At 42.9% G+C, this 18,414-nt stretch overlaps 1 protein-coding gene across 12 annotated transcripts in view; it reads left to right on the top strand.

The window, feature by feature from the left end:
* lrrc7 (leucine rich repeat containing 7) overlaps positions 1-18,414 on the top strand; it is a 78,526-nt gene that overhangs the window by 11,355 nt on the left and 48,757 nt on the right. For 8 of the 12 annotated variants that reach the window (XM_069521579.1, XM_069521573.1, XM_069521578.1 and 5 more), the window contains exon 1: positions 14,644-15,218. The exons of 1 other annotated variant lie outside the window; for it this stretch is intronic. In XM_069521579.1, coding sequence (XP_069377680.1) covers positions 15,194-15,218 — 25 coding nt within the window. In that variant the 5' untranslated portion in view covers positions 14,644-15,193. Of the gene's footprint in view, positions 1-1,158; positions 1,447-1,524; positions 1,845-14,643; positions 15,219-18,414 lie in introns of those variants that run through there. 3 more of the 12 variants (XM_069521574.1, XM_069521576.1, XM_069521584.1) reach the window with 3 other exon arrangements.

The following is an 18,414-nucleotide window of genomic DNA, read 5'->3' as shown; positions in this document are numbered from 1 at the left end:
CCCCCAAGTGGCAAAATAATGCAGTTCTTGAATTGCTGTTTTTGAAAGACCCAGATACCCTTTAGGATTTAATGCTTTAATGGATTTAAAAGTTGTCGTTGGAAGTTGAAGCTCACAGACCATAAACTTCTACAGCAACAACACAATGCAATGACACAAAAAAACAGAGATACCACGAAAGGGTGAGATTATACACGAGGCAATTCTATACTGAGCTGCTTTATTTCGAAACGGTAAGAATGACTGACAAGCATGGAATTATACAGCGGAGAGGAGAGGCTATAAGGTTGCCTTCAGAATAAGCAGAGAATATGCTGCCTCTATATAATAGTGTATATTTATACACACTATTACGTCAGTGTACACGCTGGTATCTAGGCTAACACTGTCGCTAATCATAATCACAAATTCGACGCAGGCCTTTGTCTCCATAACGAACCTCACAATGATTCACCAAGTGTTGTCATGGTGACGAGCATCCCCACCTCATTATTGGATGTCATTTAGATTACTTGGACAAACTAACACATGCAGGCTGCTGCCGCTGTTTGTCTCAGTGTTGTTTCTTACTTATCGAGCGGCTCACACGTCATAAGCAGAAGGTCGGCGGTTTGATCCCAGTTTCCCCTCTTCCCACCTTTTTATATATATATATATATATATATTTTTTCAGATTGACTTGAAATGCACGAAGCCTTTTATTTTCAGGGATCACTGTCGGAGATACAAGTCTGTGTACCAGGCAGAGCACTGATGAAAGAAATCACAGGATGCACGAGCAGTCAGTATTTATAACCCGTCATTTTACTCTTTACTGAAAACTGCTTTGTCTTCCATCAGAGCCACAACAGTCACTTCGTTGTCTCTCAGATGTGACAAAACATCAACCCAGCATCGTTACACTGAGGTTTTAATGCACATTTTATCTTTAACACAGTGTGTGAAAGGAAAAAAGGGACATTTTATTTTAATGTGATGGGCCAGTGCTGTTTTCACTTCCTGCCTACTTTACGCCACCTCTCACCTGGATGTTCTGGACAGTCTCCTGCTGAGTTCTTCATATGTGAGACAACCTCCGGAAAACGTCTGAAGTTTTCTGGACATGGCTCGTAAACCTCCCATTCACTAAGAAACTTATTTTTCTGTCTGCTCACACAGGAACTCTACATGGCGACAAGATAAAAAGGTTCCAACAAGACAACTGCTGCTGACTGCAAACCAGGCCAACAACAAACCAGGCAGGAACATGTTCAGCAGAGCGAGGCATTACCCATAAGGCCTTGCAAAGGGCCCAGTGGGCGGGGTTCCAAGGAGAGATGAACCTGACCAACCACAGGCCGTGCCCCGGGGATATAAGCTCCACCCACCACTGATCTCCAGGGCAACTGACAGCAGGACCACCGCCTCCTACACCGGCATCTGAATCCTCATTGGCCCACAGCACAGGTAGGAAACGAGGAGCCGATGTCAGTCGGCACATTCTTCTGAAGTGAAATTAAGGCGACACCCTCAACATTTTCACATCAAATGCCATCAGGCAAATTCTAGTTTCTAAAAGAATTCTCTACAAAAGCCGGAGTCAGCATCAAGCGATAATGATCTGCTGCTGCTGATTCTGCTGAAGCCAAGCAGGAGAAATGTGCGGTGCATACTGAGAGGCAGGCGAGGACGTGGAGAGTTTTGTTGGTGCAGGAGTTAAAGCTGCACCATGACCGCTGTCTGACCCACTTCAGTGTCCGTGAGACAGCGTGAGGAGCTGCTGGTGTGAAGCTGAAACCTGCACTCGAGAAGACAGAGGAGAAATTTCAGGAAGCCGATGGACCCTGGACAGTGTTGTGCCTGAGGTAAAAAAAATATGCGTTGACCGCTGCTTTGATAAATAAATCCCATAAAGCTCAGTTCACTGACCGTCTTGTCATGAAATCACCATCCTTCCTCGCTCATTCACTTCTAATGGTAACTCTGCAATTCATTCAATATAGGCAGCAAATATCATAATTCTGTTTAATCACTGACAGATGTGGACTCAGTCATTTTTACAGATCTATAGAATGTGGCGTATTGACCTGTGGGATCGTCTCATGGACTGTGCTCTGATGCAAGTTGTGGTTGAGTTGAGGTTACTCACAGACGTGGTTAAGATTGGGGATAAGGTTTTGGACAATGAATGGAAGTCAACGCAAAGTCCAATCAAGTGTAGCTGCACAAACCTGTGTGTGTTTACTTGTGTATTTTATGTAGTTGTGTATGCGCCTGTGGGAAGTAAGTGCAGCATCCTCATTGTATTCTTCCCCCTCTCTCTCTCTCTCTCTCTCTCTCACTCTCTCTCTCTCTGTCTATCTATCTGCTGTTGCCATGGAGACCAGTCCTACTCATCCCTGTATCCTCGTTCGCTGAGTCAGGAAAAGGAGGGAGCAGTTAAAAAGGGGTGGTCCTATCAGAATCACTAGGTGGCATCTCAGACCCGTCTACGAAAAAACTGCAACGAGACGCTCGCAGCAGTTTGGAGACGTGGAGTCACACTCGGCTTTCAGGATCAATGGAATCACTCCTCTCTGGCCACGTTAGCGCCCACGTGGTTTTGTTTGAGGCAATTATCATAGATGGAAGATAAAACGCCTCAAAGAAACAAAATCTCTCCGGAGAAACGTACATTTCTTACTGAAAAGTTGAACAAGGTCACAAACGGTGCTGCCTTTCCTCACTCATCATACATTATTCTCTTTATTACCTTTTTCTTTCAGCCTCATTATTTACAATTTAGATTCTCTGTCTGATGCCCTGGTCCTTTCATGTCATGTAATGTGAAAGAACATCAAATTAAAGGAGTAGTTCATAGAATGTGTTTTGGAAAATACACTTAATTGTTACTTACACATTGTTGCCAGGTTTGGTAAAATCATGCACATTGAGAGGCCGATACAAAGAGCTGTGTTCACCGTGTCTCATCCCACGCTCTCTCTGGAGACGATGCTCACGAGCGTAGAGATTAAACCTTTTTTAATCAAGAAATCCTGATACTGCGTTTAACAAAATTGATATTTGCAAAGGAAGATGCAGCATAAATGAAGCTGAGACGTGTTGCCAGGCTTAATTTTCAAATCTGGCTAGAACTGTGTCCCCTGCTTCCACGTCTTCATATTTTACCAGCACCTCCTGGCTCTAGGTCTGTATTTACACATGGAGATTAGAGTGGTTTAGGAATGCTCTGTGTTTGACTGCTTGTGTGACTGCATGTCATCAGCCGGCGGCGGCAGGAGGGAGACAATTGAGTATTTTAGAAAAAAGTCCTGGCACCGTTGAGGCACCTTTTCGATTATATTCCAAAAAAAAATCAAATAATACCTAATCTTAGTCTTGGCGACTGCTACATCTAATACTGTAAATTAGAGAAACATGATTTAAATAGTTTTCATTAAATGCAGTAAAGTGTAAAGTTGGTTCGGATCCTGTAATTAAAGGTGCCAAAGTAAACTTTGCTCACTGATATCAATGTATTCCAACCAGCCGGAGAGAATCTACTCTACCTGCAGGCTATGATATAATTGGCCACAGTGCTGGTTTTTGTTTATGTTGCCACAAAAAAAAAAATACACAAGCATACATGCACCTCGTCTCATGGGAGCGATGTTGTTCTCAGCCCCCCACAGAGGCAGTGGAGGGGAGAGGGGGGGACTCAGTGACATGGCTGAGCTGTAATTAACACAATACAAAGAGTGGAATGTTCTCTGGATGAGATTGTCCTGCACACATTTTAAAAACAACAATATGAAACTTGCTATTTCCAGATGAAGCAGTGTATGTGGCGTGCAGGGTTATGATTGGAAAGTTAGTATTTTTGGAGAGGACTCTTTAAATAGTTCCTTTGTGAGCGGCGTTTGCTGTAACAACTCTTTTGTGATTGCATTTAGTTGTTCACTGAGGAGGATGGTGGAGCCACAGTGAACATTTGGGCAAATCCATAGTACTTGGCAGTAATTTGCAAATGAATCTCATGGGACTGAATCATCAGCCCGAGCAGAACTGAACGCAGTAAATGGCTTTTGTGAACGGCTCCTGTGTGATTCACTCCTGGGGCCAAATTACAGGGACATCGGAATGAGAAAAATCCCATTTTAATCCACTTAACAAAGCAATTTTGGGTTTTTAATTCCAAGACGGTGCTGTCTGTTGTCAATCGCGCTGTCATGTAAGAATTTGCAAATCCCCCTCAAACTGCAGCAGAGATGTGAAATAACTTGATCTGATTGACACATAGGTTAGAGATGGACTCGATGAAATCTACAGTTTGAGGCTGGAACTTGCTTCTCTGAACGTCACATCAGACAAAGAATATTCTTTGCACGTTTGAAAGTCTTCCACACGAGTTTGACACTGATGAGTTGCCAACCACTAGAGGATGTGAGCGACCCATCATCAGTTATGTACCTCAGCAGCATCACCGGGTGTTTCGGTCTCTGCTCAGGCTGGTCAGACCTGGGTATGTGTCTCCTAACACCGGGCCCAGCTGGAGTCTTTCCTCCTGATCCAGAACCATCGGCTGAAACATTCTGAATTCTGTGAACGTTTCTTTTGAGGTCTGGCTCAGGGCTTGTCCGTGGGGTCAGTGCGTTCCAGCCTCATGTTGTTCCATCAAAAGTCTGACACAGACCAGAACCTGTACTTTGCAAATCATCCAACAGACTCTAAACTTTTTCACCACCTATGAAAGAATCACGTCAAAGTCACAAAAGTATAATGTCTGGAAAACGTTGATAAAAACAGAATGGCAGAGTATCACAAAGATCAATAATGGCTGTCATAGCAACATCACAACTTCACAACAACTTCAGCCTGTGGTCATTTTATTTGACTTATTAATTCACTAATTTACAGACAATCTGCTACATAACAATATATTTATTATCTGTATATAAAATGATCTGAATTTGAGGGGCCATTCAGAAATGTTACTGTTTCTAAGTCTTGCTCGATGTGCAGGAGAGTAAAAAACCATAACATTGTTTTCTTCAATGAACCGAAGAGACATTAGCTTGAGTCTGAGCTGAGAGAAATGAGCCGTTCGAAGAGGCGAAGAAAGTAGTGAAACAGCTGTTGGATGCTCGGCCGTGTAAATGAGACAATGGATGAACACATGGCTGAGCTACAGAGCGTGTTCCGCACCATTCCCTGCTCGGTCAGAAATGTTAAAGTCATGAGTTGCTTCAAACATTTTGAAAACGCCCCAGATTCATTTTTTCAGAAACTGGGATGTGTGAATATTTACTGTGAACAGAACATCCTGACAGGTTGGCCCGAGTCTGTGTAAAATTGCAATTTCTTAAGCTCGGTTACTGGAAGTTGAAAGTGAAGAATGGAAAGAATTGATGAATCCTATAAATATGGTTATAATTTGATTAAGGACGCGGGAAAGGAGTAACCGCTGTTGTGATTATGTGCTTAGTCGACGCATAATCACTCATATTCTTATTTCTGAGTAACAGTGGTCACATATCTATCATTGCTTTAAGATAACGCCCTCAAGGACGCTTCTTTTCATATCGCCTGCATGTAATAAATGGGAGGATTTTATGCCAGAGGCCTTGAACAGCAACAATTCAAGAGATCGTCAGTTCAACTTGACAGATGCACTTCTGCACAATTTCAATAAGTTGCATTATCAAATTGTGAACTGTAGTTTGCAGACTCGCTCGCCTCAGATTGTCCCTTGACGGACAAATGAAGTATTTTTGAATTGAATACATACTAACATGGTCAGGAATGTAGAAAGAAGTGTATTGATCCGTTTCGTCCCTATTCATCTTCATCCCTCCATCGGCTCCTGTGCCTTCTTTTCTTCCTCTCCTCAGGTATCGCTTTCTTTCTCGGCAATGGCAGGAGCGGTCTCCATAGCAACAGGGAGCCTACAGTGAAGTGCGAGGGAGAGATATAGAAACAGAGAGGAAGGAAGAGGGAGGGGAAAACTTTAAGGTTGAGAGCGACTCGTATGTCTCTGCCTCGCAGCATCTGTCTTTTTCTCTACATCTGTTTTCTCCTATATCTTTTCTCGTAGATTGGTTTCCTAGAGCTTCTCCGCGATCTTGCATCTGTTCCTTCCACCCATCCTTCCGGCTTTACATCTAATCCTTCATCCATCCCTCTGTGTCCTGGAGTTAAGGGCCAATTATACCTTCTGGGTCTGAGAGACAGGGTTTACGACACACTACACTTAAACCTGTGTGTGTGTGTGTGTGTGTGTGTGTGTGTGTGTGTGTGTGTGCATTATATACAGCGATACTCCTCCTACTGTAAACGGGGATGAATTCTTGCTCGAGGAAGAACAAGCTGCTCGTTAAGCTCCAATATTTACTTGTTGTGGGTTGATTTAAAGCAGGAAGTTACACACGCTGCCTCTTGACTGTTCTCTGCCTTCATTTGAAGTTTCTCTCATTAAAGTAACAGTACAGTCAATTTCATTTCACTCTAAATTTAAAAACACGCACATCCCTGAAATGATCAAATGTTTATGTCGTGCTTGGTGTATGCTATGTGCCTGAGTGCGTATTTGTGTATGTCTGTTTTAATCTCATTCATATATTCATCAGCAGGCAGAAGTGCTGACGCAAGTGAGAAAGAGAGGAGGCATGGAAGTGAGAGGCAGAATGTGTGAGGTAAAGTGTGAGAGAGAGATCCAGAAATTCAACCGCTCGTCCGTCCACTCATCCACGAGGTCCTAATGCTGATGGTTGATGTGTAGGTTAAACATACAGAGGAGGAACGAGGGGAGTGGAGACACTGACATCACGCTGACGTCACAGCTCGTCCGCTGCGTTTACTCTTCTGCTGACGACGCAAAGACACAAACGAAAGGAAGGAAAGGGAACAAAAACCAGAGGAGACAGAACTGAGGCGAACGAGGCAGAAAACTGAGGATCAGAGAGAGAGAGAGAGATAAACATGCAAACTGGAGAGAAAGAGGATGACAAGACAAGTTTATTGACCTTTGACCACGACATTTATAATCCACCAGTGCAGTGTCCATTCTATAGCTGCCTGTTTGTTTGGCCTGTGGAAATTCAGTTTTTTTCTGATCACTCAACCCTGAAGCTTCTGCCTCACGAAGAGATGTTCACCTATTTATTCAAAGTTCAGTGAAGCTCGACTCGTTACGCAAAACCCCGACTTTTGTTGATGAGTCCCTGTCGCTGCTGATACAAAGTGCTGGTCTCCTGTTTATTTAAATTGTATAAATATCAAACATATCACGTGTCCGAATTGCAAAATCTGAAGAGATCGAGCACCGTCCTTCAGCTTTGATCCCGCTAACATTAGGTGGAACATTAAAACTGTCTTTATTTACTGCGTAAACTTTTTTTCTTTGCAACCACAAAGGGAAACTTGTTTAAAAAACTAGAATGTTTTTAACCACTCAGCTTTAATATTCTTTATAAGACTCTTTTAAAACAGAACACTGATCAGCCATAAAACCACTTGTTTTATCTGTTGGTTTATTACCACTAGATTATATTTGAGTAATTGCTGTGTGATTGAAAATAATAACGAGACACATATATGATAAAAAGTAAAAATGCATTTGCAAAGTGTGACTGTCACATATTGAGATATCTAGATTCTGATTATATCTGCAGTGTGACACTCAGCTGTATTAGCTCACAGCACATTAAGCTGCTCCGCTGATGACAAACAATGACAGTGTGTGTTTTTCTGTTTGTTTTGTGTCTTATTGAAAATGACACATCTTCTCACCAGTAATCAGCTTTTGCAGCTTCAAGGCTTAAAACTCTTAATTCTTAATCATCCTAAACACAAGAACCATGTTGTCACACTTTACTGCACTCCAGTTGCCTAGCAACACCCATTCACAAAACGGCATATACGGCCCAATGCAGTATGGCGGCCGAGCGTGCTGTCATAGTCAGAAAGGTATAGTGGAGGAAATCAGTTTCTGGTTGCTTGGCAGGTTACATCTTGAAATAGCAGCAATGTAAAATGAACATAAACTCAAGATCCGTCCCTGCAACATATCGTCAGCCCTGTCGGCCTCCAGCCTCACGCCCGCCGCACACGAGAGGATGTTCGAATCTGATTTTCAAATAGCGAGTGTGAGAGACAGACATAACGACAGACGTTCCTGATATTCAATCTTTTGACCATGAGAACGCGCACACAAGACGATCCAGTCCAGATGCAGGACCACACACTTTGGGACTTGGGATCCTACAAAAAACTTTTGACCATAGGTGAGGTGATTTCAAATTGCAAATATCAAACCGGAGGCTCTGATTCAGTTGAAGACGTCACTGTTCTGCCTGTAAACTCCTCACACCACAGGAGAGAACCTCACCGCACCTGCGGTTTTTGGGACAAGCAGAATGGACACTCATTGGACCGGTCCTACATGAGCTGGAGCTGCTTCCACACCCCACTCCGTGCACAGTGCAGCATCACTGTCATGCACAGTTTGAGCTTAACGTGTCGTCTAAACACCGGCTCCTACCTACCATCTAATCCCGCGTATTTTCTCGTCACGTCGACCGCTCAGCCCGCGGCTCGGCCAGCCGACCAACCACGCAGCCAATTAGTCATCACAGCGGGAGCACACTCAAACTTCACACCTAATACCTCACAGATCTGAAGGCTTTTACAATGCAGACAGCAACGGGCACCGAGCACAAGACAGCTTTATAACCTACAGGAAAAAAATGAAACGGTGATTCATGAATCTGTGTTTCCATAGCAACAATGGACATTTCGCATTGGCAGGAAGAAGACTGTGGGACAACGCTGCCCACTGTTCTGCTCTGCTCTTCTCTCGTCTACTCGAATCAATTATTGTTGTATTCTTGGATCATTGAAGCTTCACACTTGCCGAGGACAAGAATCACTGTCACATTGTTCAACATCTAAAATATGATGTTGATCCCGAGTGAAAAATCATTTTACACCTGCAGCCGGATGATAAACTACAGTTCTGCCGTTTAAAACTTTGTTGCTATATTTAGGGACTTTTCAGATGTTATTCCTCAAAGGACATTTCTGACAGAATAAATGTTTTTTTCTCACCACGGAGAAAAACGTTGACACGTCGGCTTCCGAAGATGTTGACTGCATATTGTTGAAACTGATGATGATACGCTTCGCCTGAGGCATATCAACAGATTCAAGGAGCATCGTGGGGCTCACACTCACCAATGGATCCTAAAACAAAACTAATTTACTGGTGTTAACTGTGTTTTGTCATATTTTTGGTGCTTCCTCACAAAAATATTCATCATCTGTTCTGTTCAGTTCAGTTTCCATTCCACAAATGGGAAACAAAAGTGAGTTCAAATTGCGTCTTAGATTTTCTGTCTGTTGCATTTGGAGGTTCCAGGTTTGAATAAAAGGTCAGTGGAGTTGAAGTGTTGCAGGAAAATGAGTTGCAGACAAAGAAGAAATTAAGTTTCACAAATACAAGACGAAGAAGGAAATTTGCATTTCTACTTTTTCTGTAGGTGCTCAGCACTCGGAGATGATCAGGCTGGAGGAAGCTGTTGAAGTGTGCGTGTGCGTGTGTGTGTGGCCCTGCCCTTCACTTCTGTGATTGCAGTTGAGTAAGTGTCTCTGTGAATCACATTATGATCTCATATCATTTATTTATGGATCTATGAATTATAGAAATCGTTCATGCACCATCTTCCTGTTCATGTGTGTCTCTCTGGATGAAAACTTACACAGTTTGTTTGATATTTAATATTCAATTCTGCCCATTTGCTGAACCACAGTCTGCTGTGCGTTGTTTTGTTATATCATGGTTAAGTGTTGAAGACTATATGACCGACCTCAGTTTGCTGATTGATTTTGACCATCATGTGGGGAAGGGACAAAAGACAAAGACGTGTTTTATCTGTGTAAACTTCTCATGACATATGACATGTCAAGCAGCTGAGTTTAAACCAGATTTGGTTTGAATATTTCTGAGATGTTTGAGCGTTGCTGTGTTTGGTGAAACAACTTGAACTCAGATTGACTCCATTACTTCTGCTTCACTCCAAAATCCATGTGACTTTACAACATTTGAGGCTTTTTAACCTTTTCATTCAATTATTCATGTATTTATTCATTTATGTCTTTTTACATCTGAAATTCATCAAAATTCTGTTGCCAAGTGACTTTGGCTAAAGAGACTGTCTGGAGTTGTATTTGTTGCTTGGCAACATTAACTTCATGAACATCCTCCCAGGAAGCAACGACTGAGGCTTCAGTGATTTAATGACACAACTTTCTTTTTTTTTTGTTGGCTCTGCACCAGACTGTCAGTTCACCACATGACATCCTGATACCTGCAGGGAACCATCTCATACTCATGGGATGTGGGATGCAATAGTGTGTGTGTGTGTGTGTTAATGTCTCTCTCAACAACCATCCCCATCTGAGACAAACACATTCTTGTCTGTTTTTTTCATGACCGTCGTTGACAGTGACAGAAAAACACACACACACACACACACACACACACACACACGGCCTGGAGTCCTGTGCATTTACCAAAAGCCTGTTAAAGCTTTGGACGTTGCAGTTTTAATTTCTGTTGCCACTGTCCCATCTGCCGAGGAAGTTATGTATTCGCCTCTGTGTTTGTTTGTTAGCAGGATTACACAAAAGCTGCTGAACAGATTTCCATGAAATTCGGTGGAAGGATGGGACACGGGCCAAGAACGAATCCTTTTGTATTTTGGAAAAAATCAGGAATTTTTAAATTCACTTTTAAAACCTCAGGAATATTTTTGGCAGCCTCTATATGAATGTGTGCAATTTGTTGCAGCCTGATTGAACGTGACTCTGTTGGGCCTTGGGGAAGGTTTGCGCTCTACTGTCATATTTGCAGAAGTGGGAATCACAACATTGAGATATTATGAGCATCACGATGTTACATTTCGGGCTTAAACTCACATAACAGGTAAGAGGTGTTGATGAAGGAGATAAAATCTGATCCTCAAAATAGGCCAGACCTCTAAATGTATTGTAGTGTGACAGACTTTTTATAGCAGATCCAAGCTCAGCTGTCTAAACCAGAACTGCCCAAAATAGGACCTGTGGGCAAAATCAAATAAATCTGAGCTGCCTGAAAAAAGACCTGTGGGCAAAACCTGGCTCTCATAAAACGAGTTTGGCCCAAAAAGTGTTACACAAGGTGTAAAAGACACCACTCCCTCGTTTGTTGTTTAAATTTGACAACTTCTCACATGAGTCTCCAGAATCTCAATTTTAAGCTCAAACATTTTTATTAAATCTTTGAAAATAATAATAATTATAACACCGAATAGTAAAATATATAGTAAAGTTGTAAAAATCCACGGCTGATTGACAGGAGAATGAGATGTCATACGTTTATCCATCGCAACACAGATTTCCACAAATGTAGGTGGAGGCACTAACTTTTGGGAGTGGATCCAGATCACATACCAATGATTGGTCATGAGCCTGGGAAGTATTCAATTTTGGTTTTCGATGCAGGATCCAGAATTTTTTTTTTTTTTTTTTTTTTTATGCCTTCAAGTCATAAATGTGTAAAATACAGCAAATTACATCGAGAAGCAAAAAGAAAACTCAAGCAGTAAATGGTCATAAACAGTGAACCCCTTCTCATATTGATTTTAAATCACTTGCCTCTGGTGGCTCACTGCTTTGATAATCATAATGTAACACAGCTCTGTAATCAAACCAAGACCAAGTGCACAGCTTTATGTAGGAGAACCACAATGAAATTGATTTTAATTTAAGTGTTCAAGGATTCTTTTACATTTTACACAGAAGAACAAAGCACAACAGACACATGTTCCGCTGCACATTCATTGACTTTGACCGGATTCCACTTTTTCCGTTGACGCTGTCATTTTTTCTAAAAGTCGTCCACTTCATCGCAGGATATCAAGTTTTAAAAACAAAACTTTATTTATATTCTTTTCTAAAAAGCTCAAGGCTGCTGCTGTTTCCAGGCAACCAATACAACCCCAGATGATCTCCGAGACTTTTGCTTTAACACTTTTTTTGGGGGAGGGGTTAATTTTCTTTTATTTCAGGAAGTTTAAATTTCTGGAAGTGAAAAGCTAAAGTCTAAGTTGAGGTTTTTTTTTTCTTCTGCAGACCTGACGAGCCTCAGGGTTAAAAGAGCCAGCTGGAGAGAGAGAGGGAGAGAGAGAGAGGTTTGATGAGTGACAGAATGACTGTTTTGGCCAGCTTCCTGTTTTCTCACAGACTGTTGTTAAACTCGGTCAATCTCTGAGAATCCCAGTGCTCCCACCATCGGGGATTAACTGGAGCTTTGCTTTGGCGCTGCCAACTGGCGCAGATGGCAGAAAGATATTATGTCATTTGTTAGAGTTGAGGGAAGTAGAGCTGAACGTTGTCTGATTTGTTTCTTCATCAGAGGTCAGGCTGCTCCACACCTCACTCACATTTTCAGAGGAGTTCAAGGGGAATTAGAAATATACGGTCCAGGCGTTGAGTGTATACAAAGATGGAGCTGTGAAGTCAAATCATCTGGATCGCCTCCTGGTGGCTGACTGCAATATATGTCATAAAACCCACCACCTCAGTTGATGGGACATGGACCAAATTCAAAAGTAAACACATGTCAGAATGAGAATAAAAGCTCCTCAGCAGGAATGTATTGATCCACACTCATATAAAGCTCCTGAGTGTAACCACAGTGTGATGTGTTGGCTCCACTAAAGCAGTTGCATCAGGGAAGTGTTTTCCTTCGAGGGCTCCTCAACATCTTCACACATTTATCCTGATGTTCCTGCTTCTTGAATCACAACCCAGTGTCCCCAGGAAACTAAATCCATCTGTTGGGTTTCTCTATGTTAAACTAGATTTTAAAGGTCTTGACCTTCTATGTAAAGGCGCCTTGAGATAATCCATATTATGATTTGGCGCTACACAAATAAAAATTGAATCGAAATATAATAATACCGATTGATCTCACTTCTTCCCTGCAGATTTTTGAAGCCCACCCTACAACACCTAACAGCAGACAAAGTCAAGAAATACCGCAGCTCAACCTAAAGTTCCCCGGATTTGCTTTTGCGCTATTTGGACAATATTCTCCATTTTACTGCTTTAGAGTCAGAAATGTATCTCAGGGGTTGGTGGAGACCAACAGCAGAGCGAGAAGACACTGAATGTTGGACCTAACATTTGCCTTCAAATGCTTTTTGTAGCTGATCAGCGTTTAAATAAGCAACTGTTTGCTAACATCCTGTAGAAAACGTTATGGCATTATGGCTGAGGTGAATGGATGTATAGACAACATCAGACTGAACCTCTGATGATTCATTCCCGACCTTTCCACACTTATTCGCCAAAACTGAACAAACCGGGGCCTGTCTGTTGACTTGATTTATTGCCTCACCGACTGATATTAAAGGAAACAAAGAGAATTTAATTGGCCTCCCGCTGCCTGTGGGTGAGCTGCCACTCAGTGGGCAACTGACTATGAGCGGTACCTTGCCTCAGTCTGAGCTCCGAGCTCTGAGCTCCAGCTGCTCACGTAACATTTATAATGTCCGTCAAGAAAACAAAAGGGATGTTCAGTCATAACTGTGGTGCACATCTGTGCCGAGGTTAAAGCGAGATGTAATTTCGTGAGTCAGAATCTTGACGACAATACATGTGAGTTTCCTGCAGCCTGGTGTCATGTGATGAGAAGTACGTTTAGAAGTTTATCGTGTTTTTTTGGACACTCTATGTTCTTGATTTGTGAGTTTTGACCAGCTCCTCCCACAGACCACTTGTCCTTGACAGACGCAGGATACTAGCGTCCAGAACTGAGTTAACTTCAGTGGGATCCATTCGTCCCTCTGTCTGTGCAGTATTTCCTGTATCGCTGCCTCATAACATCTCCATCTTAATGCTTAACGGTTTGGGATCTGGAGCCACTGCGAGGCGGGGGATCCAGAGGCAAACTCGCATACCACCGTATGAATAAAAGAATAAATGTTTCTCTCACAGCAGGAAAGAACAGAGGCAGTGTAGCGGTCTGTGGACCAGGTATGACTCATGGTGTGGGACTTTGTGGGGACTCATCTAAAAAGGCAAGCATCACAAATTTTAAGAAGTCTTGCTGTGTGTGTGTGTGTGTGTGTGTGTGTGTGTGTGTGTGTGTGTGTGTGTGTGTGTGTGTGTGTGTGTGTGTGTGTGTGTGTGTGTGTGTGTGTGTGTGTGTGTGTTTCTTTGTATGAAGCATTTGGAGCTCAGAACCTATAGAGTGAGGTTTGGGTCAGGGGACAGGAAATGTGTCAATGAGTCACCTCACTATACTGAAGTACAAGTTCTACAACACATTCACATTGCCTCTCTCTCTCTCTTTCTCTCTCTCACTTACACACACACTTTCTCACTCTCTCTCCCCCTCTTCCTCTCACACACTCTCTTTTCCTCTCTCTCTCTCTCACACACTCTCTCTCTTCCTCTCTCTACCTGTCTCTCTCTTACACCGTCTCTCTACCTGTCTCTCTTACACACTCCCTCCCTCACACTCTCTCTCTCTCACACTCTCTCCCTCTCTCTCACACACACACACACACACACACACTCTCTCCCTCTCTCTCACACTCTCTCCCTCTCTCACACACACACACACACACTCTCTCTCTCCCTCTCTCTCTCTCTCGCTGGATGGATGGATGGGAGGAGACGCTCCTCTGCTGAACGTGTTTTTCCTGCAGCCTGGTTTTACGGTAACGGAGAAGAAGAAGAAGGTCACCGCTCGTCTCTGTCGCTCACGGATCCTCCGGTTTGCATGATTTCGTGATTTCGTGCACACTGACCTCGCCTCACTCCCGCTGCTGCATCCTTGGCTTTTTACTGATTTGCGCACGCATGGAGGCGGAGCGGCGCATCTCGTAACGAAACCCACCGGAGGAGATCTGGCGGAAAACCGTGTGCACGCGTGTGTGCGTAACGGAGGCTCCGTGGATTTAAACCCTCACCGAATGATCCCGACACGAATCCCGCTGCTGCCGCGGTAGATGCGCTCGCATCCTCCGGCTGCTGACTGAGGATGCTGCGGCTGGTTGCGCGGGTACCTGTCCTGGTTTCACACCGGCCCGGTGCATCCCGGTAGACTGATCGTGTCCGGCGCTGCGGCTGCGTCCACAGGGGGGCCACCAGAGTGATTCAGATTCTCCTGATAAAAGCAGCCTGAGAGATGGATAACTACTCCACTCTACAACGTAAGGACCTGCTGCAGTGTCTGTCTGTGTTAATGATGGGCCTGCCTCCATCAATACTCATTAATATGGAAATCATCAGGACCCTCTGTGACCTTATTGCACAAAATGCTATTTTCACATCCAGAATGTCCTTTAAATTAGCTTCCATGTGCATTCAGTGATTCTAAATTACATACAAATGCCGATACAGGACTTCTATTCTTATATATTTTTCCATGACCATGTTTTTTTTTAAATCAGGCTGATGTCTTGTAATCTCACCATTGTGTGCATCTATACTGAGCAGCAGCTTCTGTGTGTCTTATATCATCCTTTCATACAAACTCAACCATGGGCCCTTTCATGCTCTGTGATGAGCTCATGAAACAGCCATGACTGCAGGAAAAGAGAGGAGGAGGGGGGGCTCCTGTGTGTGTGTGTGTGTGTGTGTGTTTGTGTGTGCATGATATATGATGCAGCGTCATACACCCCCCCTGTCTTGACATGTAGCCCCCAGCAGTTGTGCCATGATAGCTTCATGCTTCCATACAGGACACTATCACGCACACACACCTGTTAAATCCACCAGCCTGAGGCATTGTAGTTATTAGCCTATCTCTGCCATTATTTAGCCATATCAGTCTGTCACGCTTGTTACTGGCTTGCGACCACAAAAGCCTTGTTAACCATCCGGCTAAATGGTTTATTGCAGCCGTTACAGGCTCCATCTGGTGTTTCTTTTTGTTTTATTTTTTCTGGATCATAATTTTCTCGGGTTATTTGCCGTAATTGCGTGTCCAGTCTCTTTCACTGAGCGAGCACTGGGTTTCAGGCTATCTCCCTGACTTGCAGAGCATCCATAAAAGGGCTTCTTCTAATCAAAGGGAATATTTAATTACAATCTTCAATGCAAAGTATTTCAAAGCCTCTCAATGCGTGTTGCTCCTTAGATGGGTTCTATTTATACATTTTCCTTTCAGCGGCGCTCTGCAGTCCTCGCAAATAGCCTTATTTTATATTATTTTGCTAACGGGCCATTATGTGGCTTCAGTGTTGTTCTTTCTTTGGTCACAGACGTCCTTGCTTATTCAGAATGTAGGTAATTGTAGAATGATCTGTCTCATTTCCAAGATGTGTCCTTTACCATCTTGTCTTTTGTGGTCTCACAGACATGGCAGACTCACTTTTTGGAGAATGTGTCTGGAGAGACAAAAAGTATTGAATCACCTGGTAAAGACAGTGGTGACATATAATCAAGTACATTTGCTCAAGTACTTTCTGAGCTCTTTGTGTTTTACTTCAGTATTTCCATTTTATGACTCATTAGATAACTGGTCATTTTCAGTTACTACATTTGTCTCACAGCTTTGGTTCCAGTTGTTATTTTGCAGATTAGTTTCCATAGAAACACGAGCGCTTCTTAAACATGACGCACTGTTAAGTGAATAAAAACATAAGTCGTCAAAGTTGAGTTCTTCAAGTTTTATTTTCCCATTTTACTCAAATGGAAAAATAATCTTCCAGTGTTTTCGTATTTTTTTATAACCATTGGCCACTCTTTTCTTAAATCAAGATATAGATACTCGTATATAGAACAACTTTTAGTGTAATTGTTCAGAATATTTTATTTGCATTAAAATAATCAGCAGATGAAGACAACTGTGATCTGCAGTTGTAATGGAGGAAGTCACAGCTCTTCATTGCTGAACTGTTGGTGATTCATTTGTTTGGTGGTTCCCTTTTAGGAGAGACGAGGGCAAAAAGAGGTTTACACCTAAATATTGTTACGCAGTCTTTACGCAAACAATCCTGTCAGCGTCTGTTTTTCACTTTAGCCGTAAACGCACTGAGTAACGTGAGCGCTGTAATGTCAGTCTAAATTAAGCACCCGCAGTGTTGCGTGTAATGTAAGAGGCTTCGGATCCAAAACACGATAAATGCATTAACATTTCTCCTCTTCAAAGAACAAACTCACATAGATGTGGAAGGTTGGCTCAGGCTCCACTACAGCTCTGACAGGACGCTGCTGCTGCTGCTCCTGCTGCTGCTGCTGCTGTTGATGCTGCTGGTTGCCTAGTGACTGTATCCATGGAACTGGCTCCCATCGTCATGGTGACGGGCCCAGGGAAAGAGACCCACTGAGGGAAGAGGGGCAGAGATACCAGTACATCTGCAGTGTGTGTTACGAGGAGGAAAATGAATTGTGATGTTGTCGGGGATGAGGAGGATGTTTGCAGCTGCTGCGATTGTTGAAGTTTCTGGAAAATTTTTAAGAAACAGAAACATCTGTTGGAGATATGTGAAATTTTGAGGATGAGTTTTTATTGAGTGAAAGACAAATCAATGACTCGAGTAAATAATCAGCACAGGAACCGGTTGAATAAATATTGTAGTTTTGAGTGAGTTTTTGTTATATCTTCGATGTTGCATGACTTTAAGTCAATATATTTATTTCAGCATAAAATACACATATTGTACATTTTCTCAAAACAAATCAATGTACGGACCCTGTGCAGGATTTTCAGGAAGATCAGAGTAGAGGAGGGAGGAGGGAGGAGGGAGGAACAGACAGAAACATTATCCTCTTCGTCACGGCACGTTCTGTGCTTTAGGTTCACACTGGCTTCATGATCCTCAGCTCTCAGAGGATAAATTTATCTCGTCCATTTTGTTCATTCAAATGCTTTAATGTGATTTTAAAAGAAAAAATTTCTTCTTCGCTGCGAGTACAAATTCATACGGGAGCGTCCGTCGTGTCCCTCCTCCGGTCTCAGTGACAGTGTTGCCATGGTTGCATCATGCACATTGTTCTCTCGAGGGTGACATCATTTTTTGGCTGGGATCTCAAAGTGTGGACCTGTGCAGTTCAACAGGAACATGTGACACAGTGGGAAATACAGATCTTTACTGAGTTTTCACAGGGGCAGTTTTTAGCTTTTCAGGGTCATTGAAAAGGATATTATATTTTCTACCTCAGTAGAGTGAGTCAGAGTTTGCTTACTCCAACTGTGAGCTGGCAGGAAGACGACAACCTGTGCAGGGAAAAACACTAAAAGGTGCAGATTATTATAGACGGGAGACAGTAGGACGGAAGAGAATTACATTATTACTTCCATATGGGATAGATAGACAGACAGACAGACAGACAGACAGACAGACAGACAGACAGACAGACAGACAGACAGACAGACAGACAGACAGACAGACAGACAGACAG

Source organism: Paralichthys olivaceus, chromosome 3, assembly GCF_024713975.1.
Source record: "Paralichthys olivaceus isolate ysfri-2021 chromosome 3, ASM2471397v2, whole genome shotgun sequence".
NCBI lineage: Eukaryota > Metazoa > Chordata > Actinopteri > Pleuronectiformes > Paralichthyidae > Paralichthys > Paralichthys olivaceus.
The sequence above is the reverse complement of the archived record's forward strand: the minus strand, read 5'-3'. Positions and strand labels throughout refer to the sequence as shown.